Source organism: Coturnix japonica, chromosome 2 (assembly GCF_054131305.1).
Source record: "Coturnix japonica strain WE chromosome 2, WE-NBRP24, whole genome shotgun sequence".
NCBI classification, from domain to species: domain Eukaryota; kingdom Metazoa; phylum Chordata; class Aves; order Galliformes; family Phasianidae; genus Coturnix; species Coturnix japonica.
Window position 1 is genome coordinate 124425872 of NC_140664.1, and position 22319 is coordinate 124448190.

The following is a 22319-nucleotide window of genomic DNA, read 5'->3' on the forward strand; positions in this document are numbered from 1 at the left end:
GCATTTTTTTTAATTTTTTGTAAATAGTTCTCTGTATTCCATCCTTGTATTAGTATCCATACTGCGATTAAGTCTGGGGACAGTCTGATTAATGATGTCTGTGTCAAGGCAGTCCAGCAACCCCCAGCTGGGAGGAATTTTCCAGTGATTCACTAATGGGAGTGATGCAGATTCAGGCTGTGCAGCTTGCTGTCAAGCTTACAAGTGTGGCAGATGATGGATCTGCTGCTCCTGTGCTGGTGACTTCCTTGTATCAAGCCAGATGGGCAATTCTCCCTCTTCTCAAAAGATGCTGGCAGTCAGGAGGAGTCTACTTTCTTCCTTCTGCTGTTTGCAGTGGCCATTAGCATGCTAATATTGCAGCACATATCTGTCCTACTTGGCTCAGATATTGGTACTACAAGCCATGTTTTTGTACAGCTGTAACTAGATTAACCAATGGGCAGCTGTGTCAGTGCTTGTAGGTAGGTGGAAGCTATGGTAGAGATAAACCATTCTAAGACAAAGGATGATTTTTTGATGGTTTCTACTTACAGTCAGTGAAATATCAAATATTTTTTCAAAAGAAAAAAGAAAAATTCTACCATCACCTCTTCATCCAGGTCATATAGATGAAGTTGGAATTGCACAAATGTACAAGCTGATCAGTAGCAGAAAATTGTTGAAAGCTGCGCTTCCTCCAATGGTGGTTAGTCTTGCCCTGGTATAAAAGGAGTCAGGTCTTGGCAAATTTGTGAGCACCCTCCTAGACCCCAGTGCTGTGATACAGTGCATCTGCTGGGAGTGTTCTGTAGACCAGCAATGAAGGTTTAGAAGTGACAGTCTTGCAGATTGTTGGTAACGAGCACAAAATCTAGAATGACGGAAATGCGGTTACTGCTGGATATATTTCTATTGTAATTTGAGTCTGGTTTCCTATGGAGAAGAAGTATTCGTGACTGTATTGCATGACTGTCAGGTCATCTCTCATGCAGAAACTTTTGAGCTAATTGGACACTATGACAGTGGGATGGAGGTCATAAATATATTTCAGCACATTTTGTGAAAAGAGAGGAGCAGAGGGAGAGAAAGCTCTGCATGGGGTGAAAGATTGTGGAACGTCTTCGTCTGTTTCACATCTGAGAAATCACACAAGTTTAGATGTTCTAAATGTTCCCAACCATACAAAATCATTTAATGAAATACAAGATATATCTGCAAAAGTAACCCCCCAAAACTCAGACTTCCTTCATTGCACTGTCTACAGATTTTTTAAATTAATATTTAGATAGTGAAAAAGAGTAGCAAGGAGAGATTTTAAAATGTTAAATGCTGTTATTGGCCACTCTTAAGTAATCTAAGATCTAAAAGCATGGGCTTTGTTTTGTCAGTGTTATAAAGTGCCACAAAGTCTGGGCAGACAGTATCGAGAAGACTGATTTCCAATGAAGTTCAAGGGACAAACCCTTGTGCTAACCCACAAACCTGCTGAATTCCTGTCTGCTGCCCACAGAGTGTATACCTGTGCAGGTTGCTTTGATGTAGTTCAATTCCTCTGTGGCCTTTTAGCTATTTGCCATTCTGGTAGGGCGCAAATGGATAGTGGAGTGCTACACAAAGCAGCGTTTCACTTGTCAGCTGCACCCCTGCTGTCAATGCTTCTCTCTAGGGAGCCATTGAGTTAAATGGTGCAGCGTCAGCTCACTGGGTTTTTCTCCTCTCCTGTGCAATGACTTCACCTCATTACCTCCCAGGTGAAACTGGAGCTGTCTGCATCAGCAGCCTGGTTCTGATTTCAAAGAATGAGTTAGGATTTATGACTGTTATCTGTGGAAAGCCGGAACATTGAAGCACTACCCCATTTTAGATCTATTGTACTCAGATTTGTTGCAGTCACTGCAGCTAGAATTGTTGAGCTTTTTTTGATCAATTTTGTTCTCAGATATTACAGTAGAAAGCTGAAAAAATACAGAAGAGCTTAATACTACAGAAGAAAATATGTATTGTAATCTTCCCCGTGACCCCTGAGAAATGGCATGGAAGTCCTAGATTTAATGTTACAGGAGGGCTTGCAGCTCTCCATTTATCTGATTTAAAAAGTTAATAGCTAAATATAGAAATATGCAGAGCATAAAAATGCATTAGTAAAATAAAGGAGAATAATATTAGTTAGTTTGCTTCTCTGCTCTAACAATTGAGATAGTGCAGCCTGAACATTTTAAATTGCCTTTGTAAGATACTTTTTGTAAGATATTTTTGGAAACTCATCAGAATCTTGCCTATTATTCTAAAACAGTTATTTAAAAATGTAAATCCTTTCATTTTTATGGAGATGAGCAATGACAAATAATTACAAGTGTAAGCTAGGATCAAGTCTATCTGCGCATAAAGCCTATACCCTCACAGGACATCTGCTGCTAAAGAGTGCCTGAATCCAGTCTGTGCAGTGAGATGCTCCTTGGCTTTCATTTCCTAATAGGCTAATCCTACACTGACAGAGCTTAGGAAGAGGAAATCTATTTTCTTCCTTCTCTCTCAGCATTAAGCATGGCTTATTTAACACGGTAGCAACAGCTAACGCAAAAATTTCTGACACTGCTTGTTCAGTTACTCAAAAATTTGATGAAGAAATCAAGGAAGTTTGGATCACATTGAGAAATATCACCTGTGGTGAAAATACAGACAAAGCATGAGTGAAGTGGTAGAACTTGGGAGCATAATTTTCACTAAATGTAATTTCATACTTCAGCACACGATACTGTTTGCAGCACTGCTTCCTTCAGGTACCAGGTGGGAGAAATACTCATAGAGCCCTGGGGAGCTGCCAGTGTAATGGTGCTCTACCAGTTTGCGTGCCTCATTTCTAATCACCTCAGAGGCTACCAGCTTTCTGTTAGCATGAAAGCACTGGAGTCACAAATCATTAGAGAGAAAGTGTCTGGAGAAACTGGTGGAGGTTGTACAGGGTTGTAGGGAGCTGGAGCATCCTGGGGGAGGATATCTAGCTTCTCCAGCTATTCCTGGGTTGGTATCCTTTTTGATTACATAGGCTTCACATATATAGGCAGTTGTGTCAGCCATCTGTCTGCATGGGGAAGCACCTCTCCCTTGCCCATTTGACCTATATGTTCCTTAGGCAAGGATCTCGTGTTTGGCATCTGGCACTCCCATGAGTACTATAAAACACGTGAGCACTCTAATGAAAGGTGAAAACATAGAGGGCACCTTCAGCACGAGAGATTTGTGGGGAAAAAAGTTGGGAGTTTGCGTGTGAAAAGACAAGAAGTAAATTTTACACGACTGTCTATGACAGTGACCCCACTATTGTCAAATAATGAATCATTTAAGTGAATTATCACTGTGAGTCATGAGGATGTGGATGGATCAGGAGCCTGGTAGTTAGAGAGTGCAGCTTTTTCCAAGGCATGTTCAAAGAGATCTGAGCTAAAAGAGATGCTCACGTGCTGTTACACTGTTCTGTCAGAGACTAAGAGAGAGTTCTGCTGTCACAGTGTTGAGTGCTGGAGCATCCTCTGGGGATGCAGAGTGTAAGCCCAGGGCTGCCTTCTTTTTTTGTAGGAAGGTTCATCACAGGTTCACATTCTTTTACACAAGGGAAGGAAGAGAAGCTGTGATGCTCAGGTGTAGGGACTTTGAGTTTTTGTGTCAAGTGGGAGACTTTCTGCAGTTGTTGTTATGAAAGATGGGATTTAAACTCTCCCTCTCCTCACCAGGGTCTTTCACCTGAGTGGATTCAGGTGTTTTAAGTAGCTGACGTACCACCTGAACAGTTCTTATTTTGAAAATAATCATTACAAAGGATTTGTTCAGCCCCATCTGTGAAAGTGCTAGAGCTTTTCTTCAACCTTGTATGACCTCGGTAAGCTAGCAAAATCCAAGTGATCTCCATTTTACCTCTGAGCCCCTAGACCTGTGCTCTTTAGGTGGCAGAGTTCAGATATTGGCAGTGTATCCCAACACATGGCATAAGAAGAAAAGGCCATGCAACTGTTAAGGGCATCAGGACAACTTTACTCTGGGGACATGTGAAGGGAGCTGTTTGCAAAAATGACCAAATAAATGTTCTGTGGTGTGTAGATGCTTAAAATACAGATTGAACCCTAGTGAGAATCTAATCAGCAGGGATAGCAAAGTTCCTCTCAGGGTAGAGATGCAGGTTTTGAGACCAGTATAATGTGAGGCCTCAGGTGCATGACCTCATGGAAGAAGCCGTGGCCTCCCAGGGCAATATGTGAGGCTGTGGGGAAGGTCCTCAGATTGACCTGCTGGTTAAACCCGAATGCTTTTGTCTTGCTTCTCTTTAAATGGATAGTGCTCATGTCTCCCAGGCTGTATAACTGGGTTTTAGTTTGGTTAAAAGCAGAGAAGACACTGGACCCTGCCACTGGGACAGGCTCGGGCTTTCAGGCTGGTTACTAACCTGTTTATGATCCATATTAAATAGGGCAGAAAGCAGCATTGTGCTGCGCTAGGTATTTTTTGGCAAAAAAATTATGATTTGCTAATGGCCTTTCCCCAGTTAGACGCTGTACAACTACATTCCTGGAATTAATATTTAATCAGACACTAATAGCACTTTGTGCAGGGTTCAGATGTGCTGGTGAGACTTTGCTGCGTCCAGGAGCTTCAGTCTGCTGATCTGCTTGCAGAACACTGGTGTGTGCTTTAAGTTATATACTGACATTTCTGTGGTCAGTGCAGAGGAAATATACAATAACTGGTGAACAAGACTGCAAAATTTTCAATCTATGAATTTTTTCAGTGCTGATGGCAAAATAAAGCCTCTAGGGGTGATGGTTACTGCAAAAGGGCAGTGTATTTAAGAAAACATGATGAATGGAATGGAACTGGTGCTTACTGTTTCTGTTTTAAATTTGACCTACAAAATTGAAGGTTCATAAAAATTGCAGTAAGTTTTTCTTTCTTCTGTCTGACCACCAAATCTTATAGCTGTGCAATTAGATAACATGGTTTAATCCTAGGTGTTCTTGATGCTAAAAATTTTACGTGCTCTGCAAAGTAGGAAACCTTATTTCCAAACCACTAATAAATCCTCAATAGAATTAAACTGAAAGCTACGTATGTGCAATAAAGAATAATAATGGGGAAAATCAATCTTTCTGGTGAAGTAAATGTTGACATACTAGATAATTCCTTTCAGGTTTGAATGAAAATACTTGTAATGTTTTTCTTTAGTTGTCATTCAACCCAACATTAATTACATTGTAGGGTTTCCCCAGTGACATGTTTGTTGAGCCATATGTAAGTGACAGGTTGATTATGTCTAAATGATTTGTAAATGTGTTGGCTTTGAGGGCTTAAATGTTTGTATAAAAAATCCTTCAAAAAGCTGAGGAATGCTTGAGGTCACCACAGATAACAGGATAACAGCTTTTATGTGCTTTATTTGAGGGTCTATTTTGATGGGTTTCCTCATTTTGGTAGCTTTTTATTTCTGCACAACTACAAGGAATATCAGTGGGACACTTTCAGAGGTTGCTATAAAGCCCATCAGAATCTCACAGGCAAGGAAGTTGTTTCAGTTTTAGATGCAGGACTTAAACAGCTGTGATGCACACTTCTGAGAGAGAAAAAGATGAGAAAATAAACCTGATGGTAATGTCTTAATGTGGAAATGCCTCTTACCTCTGTGATAGAGGTAATTTGTTTGGAAAATAGGTTTAGTAGAATACCTACAAAGTTATTTTGAAGGACAGAATTTCATAATAAACATCCTGATTGAAATCTGCCTACGCTGTAATAGGGATAATGTCCTAATGATTTTACTTGCTAAGGAGTTGCTGACAGATCAAGTTACCAATGTGTACATAATGAACATGAGTACCAGGATGATTGTCTGGAAACATTTAGTGACTTTCCTCCAGTTCTGCTATAAATTTAGAAATGTGTCTTAGACCAGGAAGAAAACTGGAACAAGGGAATATGTGAAGCAGGGCAGAAAAGAGAGAGCTTTAACTGGCACCTTTTTGAGTTGCTCAGACTGAAACCACCCAGGGAATCCCAGCAGGGACTGCTCTGGGGCTCTCATCATCTTGGGTAGGTCAAGGAAGAAGCTTGGAGCTGGAAACACAGTGAGTGATTGATGCTGCAGTCTGCAAGCAGGAGATGGAAAGGGAAAACACAGGCTTTGCTCTCAGAGAGATGACATCTACAGTCCACCAAGCAGATAGTGGGAAAGGTAAGGGATTAAAAAGTGTGCAAGGCTTACATGATAATGGGATAGGATCCAGTGTATAAGGAGATCTGGATGATTGTTGAGACAATAGCATTCTCATAGCTTAGATGTGGATTCCTGCTGTGTAAAAGTTGGCTGACTTATTTACCAACAGCTTTTTTTTTTTTTTTAAGCAACAAGAACTATCTCTGGGCTATTGGAAGTTCTGCCATGGCACTGCTTTTTTGAGATAAGTTTGTTGTTGTTTGCATTTTTCCAATGCAATAGCTATGTAGGTTAATACTGCTACAAATTAGTTCATAATGCTACAAGCACATATTCCAAATGATCTTCAGCTTTCTTGGAAATATCCTGTCTTTGTGAGTCCTACCCGTGAAGCTCAGGCTGTGTGCTTAGTCTCTCTGGCACCAACTGTGATCAGTGTTTTTAGCAAAAGTAATTCAAGTCCACACCATTACACAACTCCTGTTTCCCTTGAAGACCCCACAGACCACTTACTGACTTAAAGAATAGCTCAGGGATTTTTTCACCCACTGACACTGAAATCCAGCAGTTTCTGTGGTAACGCTTGGCAACAGGTTGGCATCTTGAGGCAAGTTTACTCTAAAATGCAAGGAGAGAGGTTTGCTGAAACTATGAATCAAGAAAAAACAGAGAAATTGATGATTAAACATGTAGGAAATTGCTCGCTGATAAAACTGGAATTAGATGTGGACCTGGGGAATCGTGGCTAAGTGTTATTTGCTAATTGACAATAAGAGTAAAGGCTGTAGCAGAGTAGTGTAAATACAACCCTACTTATTCTTTGTCATAGGTGGCCCTTGAGATTACATGGATCTATGCTTTTTAGGTTTCATAACTTTTCAGTAGTCTCCGAAAATGAATTTACATTAGAGAAGATGAGTATAAATTTTAGCATGGAAGCAGATTGAAGTGGATTTGATTCTTGCAACACATAGCAGTAATATCAAGGAGATGTCTGGAAGCACTGAGTTCACTGGGACTGTGTTTATTTAAGAGAGAGGCAAATGAGAATAGAATTGGATCCTTCTCATTTTATCCTTCAAGTATCTGTTGCAATCAGCTTCATGTGACAGTGACCATAAACATCTTTTGTTCTGTGCGGTTCAGAGCGTGTTATTGTGATTCTGAAAATAACCACGAATCATTTCCTGAAGAATTGTCCTTTTTGATGAACCACTGCGTATTTTCAGCTGCTTTTGACATTGTGCCACTAAAAGCTGGTTTGCCTTCCAAATGTGTTTCTTCAGCTGTAGTTAAAGGTTCTGTAGCACAATTGTCTGTGAGGAGAAATGGCTTTGTCAGGCAGATTTGGAGATTACAAGGTTGGGGAATTATGAGGGAGAAATATATTGGATGGGGTCCTTGGAATATACTAAATTCCACCCCCCCTTGTTAATTTGATGAGAGAAACTAAAATAAGTAGAGCTTGTATACAGTTTTCTGATGGAAAGAGGTTAAATATTGATTCAAGTGACCTGGGTTATTTTGAGGGAACATACCAACTTGGTGAGAAAGACCAAGAGACCAATCTGGGCTACAGCCCCAGCGTGTTCCTTCTGTGGGCTCTCTTCTGGCTATGGTCCCCTTCTCACCTCCTCTCCCATGTATGTCATTGCTGTATTACACTGAATCTACATTTTGGTGGAATTTTCTTGGTGTAGTTTTTTACTACTCTTACAGCTAGAATTCTCTCATTCCCAATCACTTTTAATGTGAGTCCTAACAAATAGCAGCTGGAAGCTCAGCTATAAGATCTGGTTTAGTGGTTTGCTGTAGCTACAGTAATGGGAGGATGGTTGGACTGGGTGATCTTGTAGGTCCTGTCCAACCTTGTGGTTCTATTAGTCTATGAAGTAATCCATTAAAGCACTAACTCAACAAGTCAACAGTTACTTTCAGGAATAACAGTTTTAAAATTGGCTGTTTGTAGCCTAGAGATATTAAATCAAAATATATAGGTATAAACATTAAGATGTCATTCTGTGGTGATGTGAGGTATTGCAAAGTGACTGCTATAGCACTGCAGCATAAAGATGTTACAGAATTCTATAAAACAAACAAACAAAAACATTATTTTTGAGAGCATGATTAGTATCGTCAGCAGATCTGATAACTTCTCCTGTAAAGCATGATAAATTTTGTGTTCAAGCAAAGAGATATTTTAGCTACAGCTGATGGCGATCTTAACAAATACCCACTTTCATTGTTACATCTGCTATTTTTAATGTAGGTACAAACATATTTCTTTGGTGATTAAGCATAAGTTTTTTTTAATATTAACTTTATGTGATTCATTTCTTATTCTGAATAAACAGTTGTATTTCCTTTTTGTTTTTCTTACTAAGAAAAGAGACAACTCTTCTTTTCACTCTCTGTGCATTTCTTTAGGAATCTTAATAGGAGATATGAGGTTCAGATGTGGCTGAGAAGCCTGCAGTGTACCCCTAGGTTTTCAGGCTAATAGTTTCTGTGAATACTTGGGTCAATTTTTGTATGGTCCTAAAGAGAGTGGGTGAAAGCAGCTGTTAAATCATATGTCTTACAGCTATGAAAACTATAATGGGAAAATACATTGTCAGTGCAGTATATAAATGTGTGTTATTCTTTCTCACGTGTGAAAGCTGAAGGTGAATGAATGGACAGCTGAGCTGACTTAGCTGTTGGTAGAAGGATATATATCCTTTAAATGGAGATATTTAATTGCCTGCTTGCTTCTTTACATCTGGTTCCTGCCCAGGGAACTTTTCTGTCACGAAATAGCGAATTGTTTTAACAAAAACCTGTAAAAGTTCACTAGGGAAATGAAGTTGTGCATTTACAGTAGATTCTAGTTTGAAAATCAGCCAAATGCTGAGCGCATCCAGATAGGTTTCCCAAATTTACTTGAGTTTGAATATAATTAACTTCGATGTCTTTAATTTGCTCTGCCAATACCAGAATCACTGCCAACACCCACAGGAAATTTTTACAGGTCAGAGCAATTACAATCACCATCCCAGTCTCAAATGAGATAATAAGGAGAGCAAGGAGTTATAGCATAACCTTCTTGGTGGTCACAATGATACTTTAATAGTATCTATCTATATCTGACTATACTTTATAGTCAGCAAGGTATGCTAGAACATGGACCCTTTCTTCTTTCATTTATTCTGTTTTCCCTTTGGGTAAGATACTGACTAAATATCTTGGTATTTACACTTGTTCATCAAGACACTTTTTATGGTACAAAGCTGTATAAAGTATGTAATCTTGAGATGCTTTGAGGATGTGCAAGTGGGATCAAAACAGAAAGTTCTTCTCCCCCACACCTCAAGAAGGCCACAGTTAAGAAAAAGAAGATGTATCACTTGCAAAAAAAATAGGTATCTAGATAAGCAGTAGATAAGCAAAAGAAATATTGTCCTAGTGAGAGAAAAGTAAGGAATTATTGGTAGGTTTATTAGGAAAAGTATTGGTTGATGTGTGTGAACTGTGGAGATGAAGTTGGTCTGCTGGACATCTGCCTTGTGCTTCCTGAGTGCTGTCAATGGGAGGGAGGTGAATGAAGAGTCTTTGCTCCTGGGGCTGCTGTGAGAGACCTTCCTGTGGAGCTGAGTCACCAGTCCTGCTTCCCAGTGATGTGTTTTGTTGTGCAGCAGAACAAGGGTAGAGAGGACAAAGAGGGAACAGTGATAACATTAAACTTAGCAGTCATGTGCGTTATAATTCTTCATTCTTCTAGAACTGTTAGCCCAGGAAAGCACATAAACGTAATTTATTTCAATATATGAAACTAAATCTGATTCTATTAATTTCAGGCTACTGAAATTATTAACCAAACATTTTCACTCTTAATCTGATAGCTGTTCTTTTTTTCACTGCCACCTTTGAAATATGTTGCCAACTAAAAACTATGAATTTGGGACTGAACCTGATGCTTCCTTCATTTGTCCTGACTTAACTTCTCTCAGTGATAACTGTGCTGCTGGCTCTTCAAGTGATTTCACAGCAAGAAAGTGAGGTAATGCAGAGTGAGGGTGGCCTTTTGTGTGTGTGTATGTGTGTCACATTAAGGCTGGCAGGTCTTTGGAGCTGTTTCTATAGTGGCTTCCAATAAAATGTATTTACTTTGTCAGATGAAAAGTGAACTTGACATTTTGTTGAGTCTGAGGCAAACTCTTCCAAAGAATCTTATTGTCTGCTGAGGTTTACACATCTACAGTGAACTGCTACCAGATGCTGTTTCACCATTTCTGAGGGCTCTGGGAAGGAGATGTACACTTCTATAATTAATAATAGAAAGCAATTTCCTTTTTAGTTTTAACAGTGTCAGAAGAGATCCAGTTCGTCGTGCTTTGTGAACCAGCTTCTGGCAGATGCTGAATAATAGAGAGGAAACTCCAGTTTGCATCCTCTCCTGTGGATGTACCATGTTACTTGTTATTCATGAGCTCCTGTTTTCAGGCAAATTCATTAAGCAGAATACTGAGATACATACCTCTTACTGCCTAGAGGTTACTTTGATTCATGTGTTACCTTTCTGCTGCTATATACTAGCAAGTTCTTGAGAAAGAAGTCATTACACTGCAGATAAACTTGCTGGATTTTCCGACATTTTTAATGACTCTGAGAAAATTGGCTTCCAAATTTGCACTCGTATACTTTTCAAGTAGTGTTATTTGTAGTAACCCTCCCAAGAGTGATAAGAAATATGAAGTTACAGTTCCTGGTTTCACAGATTTTTTTGATGCTTTGCTTTTTCTTCCTGATGCAAACTGGAACAGCAGAATGGAAGAACAGTACATAATGGTTCAGGTGGAAGGAACCTACAACCTCCAACTGCCTGACCACTTCAGGGCTAATCAAAAGTTAAAGCTTGTTTTTAAGGGCATTATCAAAGTGCCTCTTGAGCACTGTCAAGATTAGGATAAAAGGCCTCACAGAGGATCTTGATAAATTGGAGCACTGGGCAATTGTCGATGCGCAATGTCAGTGGAAAATGTCTGGTGCTGTAGCCGGGACAGACCAGTGTTGGACACAAGTACAGAGGGGAGCAGAGTGGCTAGAGTGCAGCTCAACAGAAGGGGCCTGGGAATGCTGATGATGGCAGCTCAGCATGACCCAGCATCATGGCCAGGCAGCCAAGGGGGTAAACCCATTTGGGGGGCATTGAACACAGCACAGCCAGCTGGTTAAAAAAAAATAAAAAGTGATTCTCCTGCTAGATTTAGCATTGGTGTGGCATCACCTTGAGTAATGTGTATAGTTCCAGGCTCCACAATATAAAAAAGTTGTTAAGGTCCTTAAAAACCTCCAGAGGAGGGTAACAATATTGGTAATGGAGCTGAGTATGACAGGACTCTGCAACATTCCCTGTTGGAGACAGGGAAGGAAATGTTTGCTGTCACAAACATCTAGGCAAAATACTTTAGTCTGTTAAAGTAAGAATGCCTCTAGTTGTTGTTATACTTCAGAGAACATCTTCATGGCTGGCTATTGTGATGTTTAACTATGGTATCGATATCTTTGTATAAGGTAGGAAGGAGTTCATTTTGGATAGGAAATAGCAGTCTGGTGGAATGAAGGAAAAATGGCTTTTAATCACCTAGGCATAGAAATAGCCTTGTTGATTAAGTGCAAACCTTAGGGTAAAAAAGTGATGGGCAGAGAGAGAGCTATCTTTAAATATCAAAAGCAGTCATTTAGAGAGAGCCTTCCAAGGAATTTACTTCTATAGCCAAACCTTTTAACTCCAAAAGACAATGGAGGAGTGAGATGAGTCATCAAGGCTGCCTTAGTTTTGGATAAAAGGTAAGAATCTGAATTTGAGGTAAGGGAATCACAGCAACAGTGGAGGGACTTTCAAAGTGGCTGTCTAGAATGGCTCCATTTAGGGAGCTAGATCATTAACACACAGGTTTGCCTTCAACTAGAAGTGAGTTATTGGAAAATGAGTTACTGACAGTTACTGCTCAAAATTAGGACATAAATACTGTGATCAGAAAGCAAGAATTTGGAGAAAAGAGCAGGATTTCATGGTATATCTGTGGACAATCTGTCTCTTGTTTCCTGGATGAGAAGCAGTAAGCAATGACATTCTTTGATTAAGTATATTGCTGTTTCATACTCATTTTTGTTATGGACTTTTGCTTCTATTTATTACCCAAAAGTATGACTGTACATCTTGCTTAACATGTTTAAAACCTTTGTCCTTGCCTAATGCTAAACAAAAGGCTGCCTGAGACAGGTAAAGCTGGTAAATGCTGAGTGCTGTGTTTTCCTTGTGCCAGTGGGACACTCACCAGCTCTGTGGAACTCGTGCTCTGTAGTGGTTGAGGGGTGAGTGCACTGTGCTCAGCTTTGAAGGTCAAAGTGCTGTAAGTGCTGAGAGTTTGAGAGAAATTTCTTGTGACAGCACTAATAAAATGCTGCTTCCAACTGTCAGATCATCCTTATGATGGTGCTTGAACAGCAGTGTGACAGACTGCTCACTGCATTGCTGGGCAAGAGAGGGAAGAATGACTTTGTCACAAAATCGTTGTTTCCTTCCTGTATGAAACTATGAGCGAAGGTTGGTGATTTAAAGCAGTCAAAAAGAAACTGTAGTTACCAAAGCTCATGTTGTAGGTTAAATTGCTCTGAACTTCAGTTCTGAGGGACATCCCAGCCCTGAGGATTTAAGACTTGGCTGTAACATGGAGAGTTATTGCTCAGCAGGTAGAAAAATTTGAATTCTGATGCTATCCTGTAAGCCAGATTAACTTTTTTGAGGAGCTGTTACATTGCCAAATTACAGAGGCCACAATCCAGGATAAATGAAAATTAATAAAAAGATTTTGAGTTGTGGGCAGTTACTCTGACTGATGCATGGCTTAGCTGTCTTGCATGAAAGAAAGTTGCTTTTAAAATGCCTGTTGCTGATGGGCAAAATCCATCTGGGTGTTTTGTTTGACCAGTAACCACCAAGTAAACAGACTCATTTAATAGATTCAGTTTGGTTATAAATAATGTTGTATCTTCATTCAAGCGTCGATGGGGTAGCTATTTGCCTTCAGCTGTTGCATAAAGTTGCACTTGCATAGAAGCAAGAAATGCTGCAAACTGAGCAGAGATATTCCAATTCAAAATCTTGATGAGGTCATCTTCTCAATCTTGTTCCACACAAAACTGGAAAGAAGAGTTTCAGTAAGAAGGGATTTTGTCCCTAGGAACATCAGTTATCCAATTTCACATAGCTGGACTCAACTCAAGACTCCTGGCTAGTAAACCCCTCTGCAATAAAATGGGCTAGCATCTTTGGTACATAAAGATGGACTGAATGCCAAAGAACCTCTGCATTAGATGATTGTTGCCTGTCATCCCAATGCTTTTGCTTACACTGTTAATTGACATTTAGGGGTATGCCAGGAGCTCTTCTTGTGACTGTAGAATTTGTAGGAGTATTGTCTAGAGTTTAATGAGAGGTGTCCTCTTGGTGCAGTCTTTCCCTCAGTGGGGACAACGATGAGTTAACTCTTCTCTACCAGTATGTTACTCTTCCGAAGCTTGTGCAAACCAAGTACTGCACTGCCTGGAATTGGTAGGTAAAAAAGTTCTCATAGGATGGGAAAACACACACAAAGCATTACGTATACCTTGTGTATCTTGCCAGTGTGTGGAATCATCCTAAAAATAATGTTTATTGTTAAGTAGTCATTACTGTAATAGTTGCTGGTACTGAAGTAGAAATGACAGATGTAGCAGCTGGCTGCAAAGTGTGGGTTAGTAATGTTGTCTGTGTTAACTTGTTCAAATATTGTGTACTGTTTTCCACTATTTTATTCTCCTGTCTGAATTAAGCATCTAAATTATCAATTACCAATTGATTATAGTGGCTTTTGTTAGCTTTTGGATGAACTGTAACAAATGCTTTTCCTTTCCAAATAGCTGGGCCAGCAGGCTGTCCACACTGGCAATATTTTAACTCTTTATAAAAAACTGAGGTCTACAAGATGTTCAGCCATGCCCGTCTGTCAGAGGAGCTGTGTGCAATGCCTGTGCACCTCCATTGCTCTTTCCTATTCTGAATAAGTTGTCTTCGCTTAAGCTGCACAATTCTCTCACTGAGTTACTGACCCGGCCTGACTATTCTAGTGTTTCCTATCAGCATTTAGAAGAACATTCAAATAGCTGTTTTTAAAATTGTAAAGAAATAGTTTTTACCAAGGCTTTAAATCTACCAAATGGATTTCATAATGAAGTCATTTGTACTATTGTAGTGGTAATAGAAGTGGAGATAATGGCATTTATTGGCAGAGGTAGAACAATTGTGAAAATTTGATTAAAAATGGTTAACATCAATAAATAATATAAAACTCTTCTGTTTGGCATTTATTTTTTTAGACATTGCAAAATGCTGCTGATTTGTTGATAACTTAAGGGAATGTGAATAGGTGAGACAGAGTACTCTGGTCCTCAGAACTTCATCCTTCATGGGGATCAGAAACAAGTGCAGCTTTTTCTTCACCAGAGGATTTTGGAGATGCCTCTCATTATTTGTCAAAGTTTCTCATGCCTCTGTATAAGTCTAACTTCTGGAACAGTTGCTATTAAGTCACAGATGAATGCGGAAGTAGTTGATAGAACCAGAAGTCCTAAGGACCTACATGTATTTTGGTGTATTTCTTGGCAGCTTCTGGAAGGTCTGCAGGTAACATTTGGCATTTTCAGTATTGCTCATGTGTGAAAACCAAAATTGTCCTCACGGTAGGAAAAAAGATTCAGTGTTAAGATAATTCTTTCTAATGCAGATAAGATCATAAGGAAATGCATAAGACTTTATTCTTAGTACTGTTTAATCCATGCTAAGAGTAAAAATGTCTTAATTTGTCATCAGTGTCAGTGCAAGCTGGACCTGACTGAATGCCTTCAAACTGATCAGACCGCATAATTTAATGGCTTTACAATAATCGGTCCCTATGGTGTCTGTTAACATGTCCCCTTGTAATTGCAATGCAGTTTGCACATTCATCAGAAGCAAAGTTTAGTATGTTGTAAAATGATATTCAGGTTAATGGTATCAATTCCAATCTGCGCTATAAAGAGATCTTTTATTATTATTTTTGTTTTCCCTCTAAAAGTAGCCTGATTGTAGCCTGCCTGTACGGTACTTTTCAGCTATAATGATAACTCTGTCTTACAGACCGTTATTGCTACAGAACCTGTGAGTGCCCAAGCCCAAGCTATCTCTTTTAATTACTGTGCTTTCATGATCTGGACTGAGAAAGCTTCATCTGTAAGTTGAGGCTGGGTTTTCTATATATATGGCAATTGCTGAAGATGTGTTTTCTAATGCTGAGCCCTCACACCAGGAAACCTGCACACAAACACTGCAACACTTGGCTTTACTCTCTTCTAAGCAAGTTCCTTCAAGTTCCTCAGACACACAGCCAGGTGACCAGGCTTTTACACACAGCAGAAAAGGGAATTAGAGACTCTGCAAGCAGGAACTTCCAGTAAGGGTAGATGATCCTCTGAGTGGTCACCGGCATGGGTTGGCAGTTGGACTAGATGACCTTAGTGGTCTTTCCAACCCCAATGATTCTGTGATTCCTGCCAGCACTGTGCCCGATTTGACATCAGTATTTCTGCAAATTTGTGATTTATCATTAGTAGCCAAAGTATCCTAATGAAATACATATTGCTAATAGCCTTTTCTGTTTCAAGAGTGTTTTGACTTATAGCTAAGATTAATAATAGCTTTCATGATCGTATGTAGTTTCTAATTACTAGTGTGAATGGGCTGCAACTCCTTACTATCACTGCTTACACTGGTGCTATAGCTGAACAAAATCAGAATTAAGAGCATTAATAACATTAAAAAGCAGCGTGGAGTTTTTAGCAAAGCTAAAAAATCATCAGTTACTCACCTGTGACAAATATTTTCCCGATGCCTGCCTTTGCTGCAAGCTGAATCAGATCAGCTATTGCTTTGTCTGACTCAGGATTTAAGCAATTCACCATCATTATAGTAAGTACGTCATTGCTGGGAAACACATTCTCAAATTTGAATTTTATTAAAAGAAAGATCTACAGTGATGCACTCAGGAGAGAGGATAAGAGTTATGGAAGCCTACCAGGTAACCCTGAAATGCAGGATATGGATTGACCGGCTCTATCATTTCCTTTTGAAATAAAATGCATTTGAAGACAAGAAGCTTGTGAGTAGCATTGTTAGACCAGAGGCAAACTGCTGGCTCCCAGGTGTGTACACAAGGCCAGGGATGCTGCAGACTTCTGAGGAGGCTGCAAACACATCTCAGAATGAAATCTTGCTCATGGTGGGTAAATGAAGAGAGCAAATGTAGTGGTTAAATCCTTTTCAATGAAAAAAACTGTTACTGACTGCAGTGAACAGAATTTTACTCTATCTGTCCTCTCTTGTTCCTTTCCCCATGTGACTGCACCTGACAGTGCAGTAAGCAGTGGGAAAGGAGCCCCCACACTCTGGCAGCACTCCTACCCACTCCAGCTGTAGTCATGGGCCAGCACAAACCAACCCTTACTTTTACAAGATCTTCCAGAAATTGCCCCCGTGCTGCCCTATGCCACTGCAAGGAGTGATCTGATTTGTCATGCTTCTGTTAAACTTTATCTGTCATGGCTTTACTTTACTCTCACTCCAGTCTTTGAACAAAGAGTTGACTTTAGGTGAGGCAGTCATCCTTATCATGTATGCATGCAGAAATACAGATTCTGAAAGCTGCTCTTGTGCTTTGAAAAATTTGAAATATTCAAAGTCAAGGCTGGCCGCGTTTTTAGTGTGTGGTGTTTTTTTTTTCTTCCTCTAATACTCTGCAGAGCCTTAGGAGGACTAAGATCTCCGTAATGCTTAATAACTTGTAAATCAGTTTCAAAAAGAGGGAGGTTTTTTACAAGTATTTCCCCCCCCCTTTGGCCATATGATATTACATATTCTTCCCTGCCTTGTTGCTGCAATTTCTATAAAAAGAAACCAACACAGCAACAGCAACAACAAAACACAACAAATAACCTGTAAATAGCTCTATTTACATTCAACGTTTGTAGTCTCTGAGTACAGTGTAAAACTGTTACTGCTTTCTGGAGGGATCCAGGCTCGCTTTTTCTCCTCCTCTCCTTTCAACAGATTGATCTTCTGATGCCTTTTATGCCTTTCATGGGATTATATGGACTGCCTGACATAGATTTTGACCAGCAGTTCTTAAGTTGTACACTGCAGCTGCCAAGGACTGGAAGCAAGAATAATATCTTACATCAAAGAAGACAGCAGTTTTTGAAATACTCTGCTCATTTTCAAGTTCTGTACTGGTTAGGAACGATAAAACAGAAAAGTTATGAACTGCTGTTAATATGAGTATAGGATGTATGTGAAAGAATCATCGGTAAAAAGTGTTCATTTTAATACAGAGCAGATTCATGAGCCTGTGACACCTCTTTAGTGAAGATTTTGTGCAGTGAGAATGTATTGTGGCTGTGGTCCTGGTGTGCTGTGGTGTTTGCAGGACTCAGCCGAAGCTCGCTCTTTTCTTTGTTGGCTTCAGAATGAAACTGTGTTATCTACAGCAGCGTGTACCTTCGTGTTATAAAGGAAGAAGCCAGAAAGCACGAACAGAATTTTCCCCTGAAATACATTTCCTGAAGCACAATGACTGAAAGGTGCTGGAGATGACAGAATTCACTCATTCTTTCTCCTTCTTTAGCTTCTTCTTTTGTGCTTGGCTAAAAGAGGCTTTGTTGTCATTGGATTTACGCATTTTGATTTCTCCAGTTCTCCACCTTGTCAGCAGTCTCCTTTCCGCAGAAGATGAAGTGAGAAGAAAAATGATTTGGGCCTTCTCTTTGCTTTTTTCCCTGCTTTCATGTTTACACAGGCTGAATGAATTTTTGGTGTTTGTTCTTGCTGGTTTCCTGCTTGCTTGTTTCCCAGTAGCACCTGCCAATCTGCACTGATGTACCGTGTTTGGCACTGTGAATGTGGAAAGAGACGGCTCTGCCCACTTGAGGTCAAGAAAGCCAGGTGGCTTTCTCAGTGCTGGGCAGGATTATGTCACAAAACTGAAATTCAAGATAAATACTTGAGTTTTCCTTAAGTACTCTCTTTTGGTTTGCCTTTGATTTTTGAAACTCAGATCTTTTATTAAGCCCTGCCTTCTGCACCTTCCTCCCAGCCACAGGCAGGCAGAGACTTAAACACCCTGAAGTCAAAGTCAGGTGCAAGCAAGTGAAATTGGGGGCAGAATTGAGAGGGCAGAAGGTCCTTTTCTTAGATCATTCAGTTTTTCCTTGAGGAAATGTGACTGTGTACTTCATATTTACAGCAGTAAATTGGTACATGTGTGTTGGTACCTATACTGATGGGACGGGTATCTAGCGTGGTAGCCTACTTTGATCTGGTAAAATGATGTATGCATTACTGGGGAGAAATCATTTTACCAGCAGTTATGATTTCATTACTGCCAAACCCTTTTCACTGTGCTGGTCACAGCCTATTTCTTGTATAGTATTGGTCTGACAGTAGATGTTCTGACATTGTCATAAATTTGCTGTTCGTCTTCATGTTGGAAATAGCAAAAATGAATCTGAGTTAAAGCAAAACTTGTCTCATATGTTACTTCCTTGAAAAGGGGCAATGGAACTCAGAAGTATGTGGTTCCCGCTCATTACTTTTTTGCTGTCATTGGCCTTGATCATTTTGTTTAACCAGTTGTCTGTTAACAACTGTCTCAACCAATTAATGATTGCCAGTCAGGGGGTCTGCTCTGATCCCAGCCTTTCTTGCTGCCTGCAGAAGGTGAGCCACAGACATCCACGCTCTTCCATACTGTGTGAGCCCCAGCCCTCTGAGCCCCCTCTGCTCTGCTGGTGAGGATTTGGAGGCCAGAACAGATGTAGCTTAGTGTGCTTGGAGCTGTGCTCTGCAGGCACTACCTGAGATAGATGTGTCCCCTGGCTCAGCACATGTTTGAGGTGGGATTTGGGGCTGGGACTTAGTTATAGGCCTGTTCTCAACTGTACTGTGGATGTAGCCTGCTAACTGTGTCCCGCTTCACATGGACAGAAGTCTGTCTGGCACTTATTTGAATTGTCATGGGAAAGGTTGTTTTATAACTGTGCTGTTTCCTAGTAATTAACTGCAAGGAAAAAAAGCAGAGTGATATATGGCTGTGGGAAAAGTCATGGAGAAGATATTGTTAAGACTGGCAGGGGCACTTCTTCGAAGTCTGCACACTGTATCTTGTAATGTTTTTCTTATGCTTGAATGTACATTGAGTATATCATTGTATGATCATTTGCATTACTTTTCTTTTTTCTTTTCTCACAGTGCTTGCCAATTAAAGGTCTTGGATTTGTGCTTGGAGCCTACAAATGTATTTGCAAGGAGGGATTCTATCATCCCAACATCTTTTCAGTGAACAGCTTTCAGAGTAAGTGCCTTTGCTTGAGTTAGGGGGGAAAAAAGCATAGAGAGCATTAATAATGCAGGGCTCCTTTTTATCCTAGTCAGGGTTATACAGTGAAATCCCAGTGGTTTGCAACTCTCAGATTATATAATCACTTAAGGAGTTCTAGCTCTTTGGTTTGTCATTTGTGATACTCTTGAGGATCTTGTAAAACATACCCACTTTAAGAATATTTGATTCGTAAATAAATTTAAAAATATGAAAAGAAGTTTTGCTATAAGGAAGTAAAGATTCCTGGCATCTGTGTTCAAGCAAAAGTATTGAGAAATTTAATTTACCAGTTTCTTCCTTTCATAATAGGGCAAACTGGAATGCTCTGGCCTCTGGTTTTGTAAGTGCTTTAATTGTTTTAATTTTACTTCATGTTCAGAGGAGAATCTAAAGGAGCACATTCCAGCTCTAATTCTTACAAATGGGAAATTAGAGATGGGTCAGCACTGAGAGTCTGCCTGGTGGTACAGTATGGAAGATATGCAGCCTATGCTTTCTGGAAAGCACGGTGTTTGGTACTTGGATTGCGTTAAGGGAAGTAAGGAAACAGAACTCAGGGAAAACATGTAAAGAAGCCGTCTCCAAAGGTGCTGTCTATTACTTTCACTGTATGAAAGTATGACCACCAAGATATAATCACTGTGCTAAAATTGTTGCAGTTATACTAATACACTGCAGTCACAAGTGTAAAGGTATTGCTTGAATGGGGCATTCTGCTTTGCCTCATGCTTTGGTAGTGAATCCCTTCCCCAGAATCTTTGCTTTTGCTTTATTATTTAAAAAGTGTTGGTGATTTTAGGTGAAAGGTGTGTAGCTTTTTAACATGAGGAAAGCTTTCGAATTTCATGTTTATTTGCAGTCATGAGTCCCAGAAATGTATTCATTCTGTGTCAGAGGATGACCCATTTTTATTGATCTGATCTGGTCTGAGTATAAACTGACCAAGATATCTCACCCCTAATAGTCTATATTAGATTTCCTGTAAATATATATTGCATAAGTAGCACATTGTTTAGTCAGAAATTTACTCGGTGAGCATTTGTTTCCCTTTTCGTATTGTGGAATGTTGTAGAAGTCACCCTTATGATAGTGTTCTTTTTTTCTCTGAGCTGTATGAATCTTTTAGTAGTGTAAGAATGATGCTTGGTTGCTCCTGTGGTGCAGTGAGTTATGATGGAACTGGGATTTAACTCTTTGAATGAGCATATTAAAAAAAATCGTTCTTAGATTTTTATCATACCAAACACAAAAAAATGCAGAAAAATTATAAGACTAGAGATGGTAACAGCACTGATCATAAGGGATGGGATTCTTATGATCTTATATCAGCTGTCTAAAGTGCAGATGCATGACATGTATTAGTCATCTTGGTTTCCACTGTAGTCAGTAGGGAGAGCATGGCTCCCCTGGAGGGTAGCCTTGCTGCTTTGGAAACTCGTCTTTAGATGGAGGAATTAACTCTTCATGCAAATAACCCCTTTTCTCTGTGTGCGAAAGAAGGAGGAGCCAACATGGCAAACTTAGGTCAGAAATTTTGCTTTTAAATAACTTACACTTAAATTTTCTCACTGAAGTGTTTGCATATGCTGACATTTAAGGTCTCAGAGTTAGATGATCTGGGACTTCTTTGATTTGTCCGTGTGTTGCTGTGAGTTAACGTGAGCGTGAGGTTAGGAAAAGTCATTAACAAAGAACTGCTTTTAATTGTACCAGATGTAGCTCTGGTTGCCACACTGTATAAATGATTTCAGAATGTGAGCAGTAAGACTGCTAGAGGAAGTAATTGTGGAGTAATGACAGAAAAAACTGGTTCAAGGGAACTTAGCCCTGTCATCCAACCGCATTCTGTAAAAATTAAAAATGGTTAAAATTTCTAAACTGTATATTTGGAGATTCAAACTGATACCAATGCAGGGATTCTAGACATGAATACTACAAGTAATTTTGACAGAAACTGTCTGACCTGACAATCTTTGTGTGGAATTAGGTTGGTGAGGCCTGATAAGAGAGATGTAACTGAGTGGAAATGTTAATGGTTTAAGAAATATTCCTGGAAGATTAGAATCAAGAGGCAAGTAAGTTTTGCAGGTCTCAAGATAAGATGTAAATAGGTAAGTGGGTAGGAAAACTGATCACTTTTGTACTTCCATGAATTGAAAAATTGAATTCAGTGCGTTGTATCTTGAAATGGAAGCATTTCTCAGTAATGTTGGGATTCTGCAACAAAATATGTTTAACAGCAGTTGCACATTGTGCCTGAAGTGACAGAGTTTTAAGTTCTAATCAAGGTTCTCTTTAGGTCCAGATGAGTGTTTGGGCTGAGTCTGAAAGGCAGCGGTACAAAATGGCTTTGCAGGGATGTTTGACAGGCTATGCAGTTTGCTCAGCAGGCAGGCTTCAAAGATTGCTCGTCTGCCTTCTCAGCAAACTCAGCTGGAGACCTGAACACTGAGATGCAATGTTGCATAAACATTGTCCTCAGTAGGAAAGATTCTGCTTTTCTAACTTAAAGAATACAGTTTTGCTGCTCCCCAGGAGGTTGCACATTTCATGCTGCAGGCTCCAGAACTGTGTGTGGCTCAGGGGTTGAAATTTGTACCATTCTTTAACTGATGAGGAAGTCAGGTAGGAGAGCTGTTTTCCTTCCA

General features: G+C 39.8%; 1 protein-coding gene across 1 annotated transcript in view; it reads left to right on the forward strand.

Annotated features, from left to right (window-relative positions):
* The window catches only part of GPR158 (G protein-coupled receptor 158), a 166569-nt gene that overhangs the window by 49369 nt on the left and 94881 nt on the right, over positions 1-22319 (forward strand). Inside the window, exon 3 of the mRNA XM_015853313.3 lies at positions 19542-19644. Within this exon, the coding sequence (XP_015708799.2) occupies positions 19542-19644 (103 nt within the window). The remainder of the gene's footprint in view (positions 1-19541; positions 19645-22319) is intronic.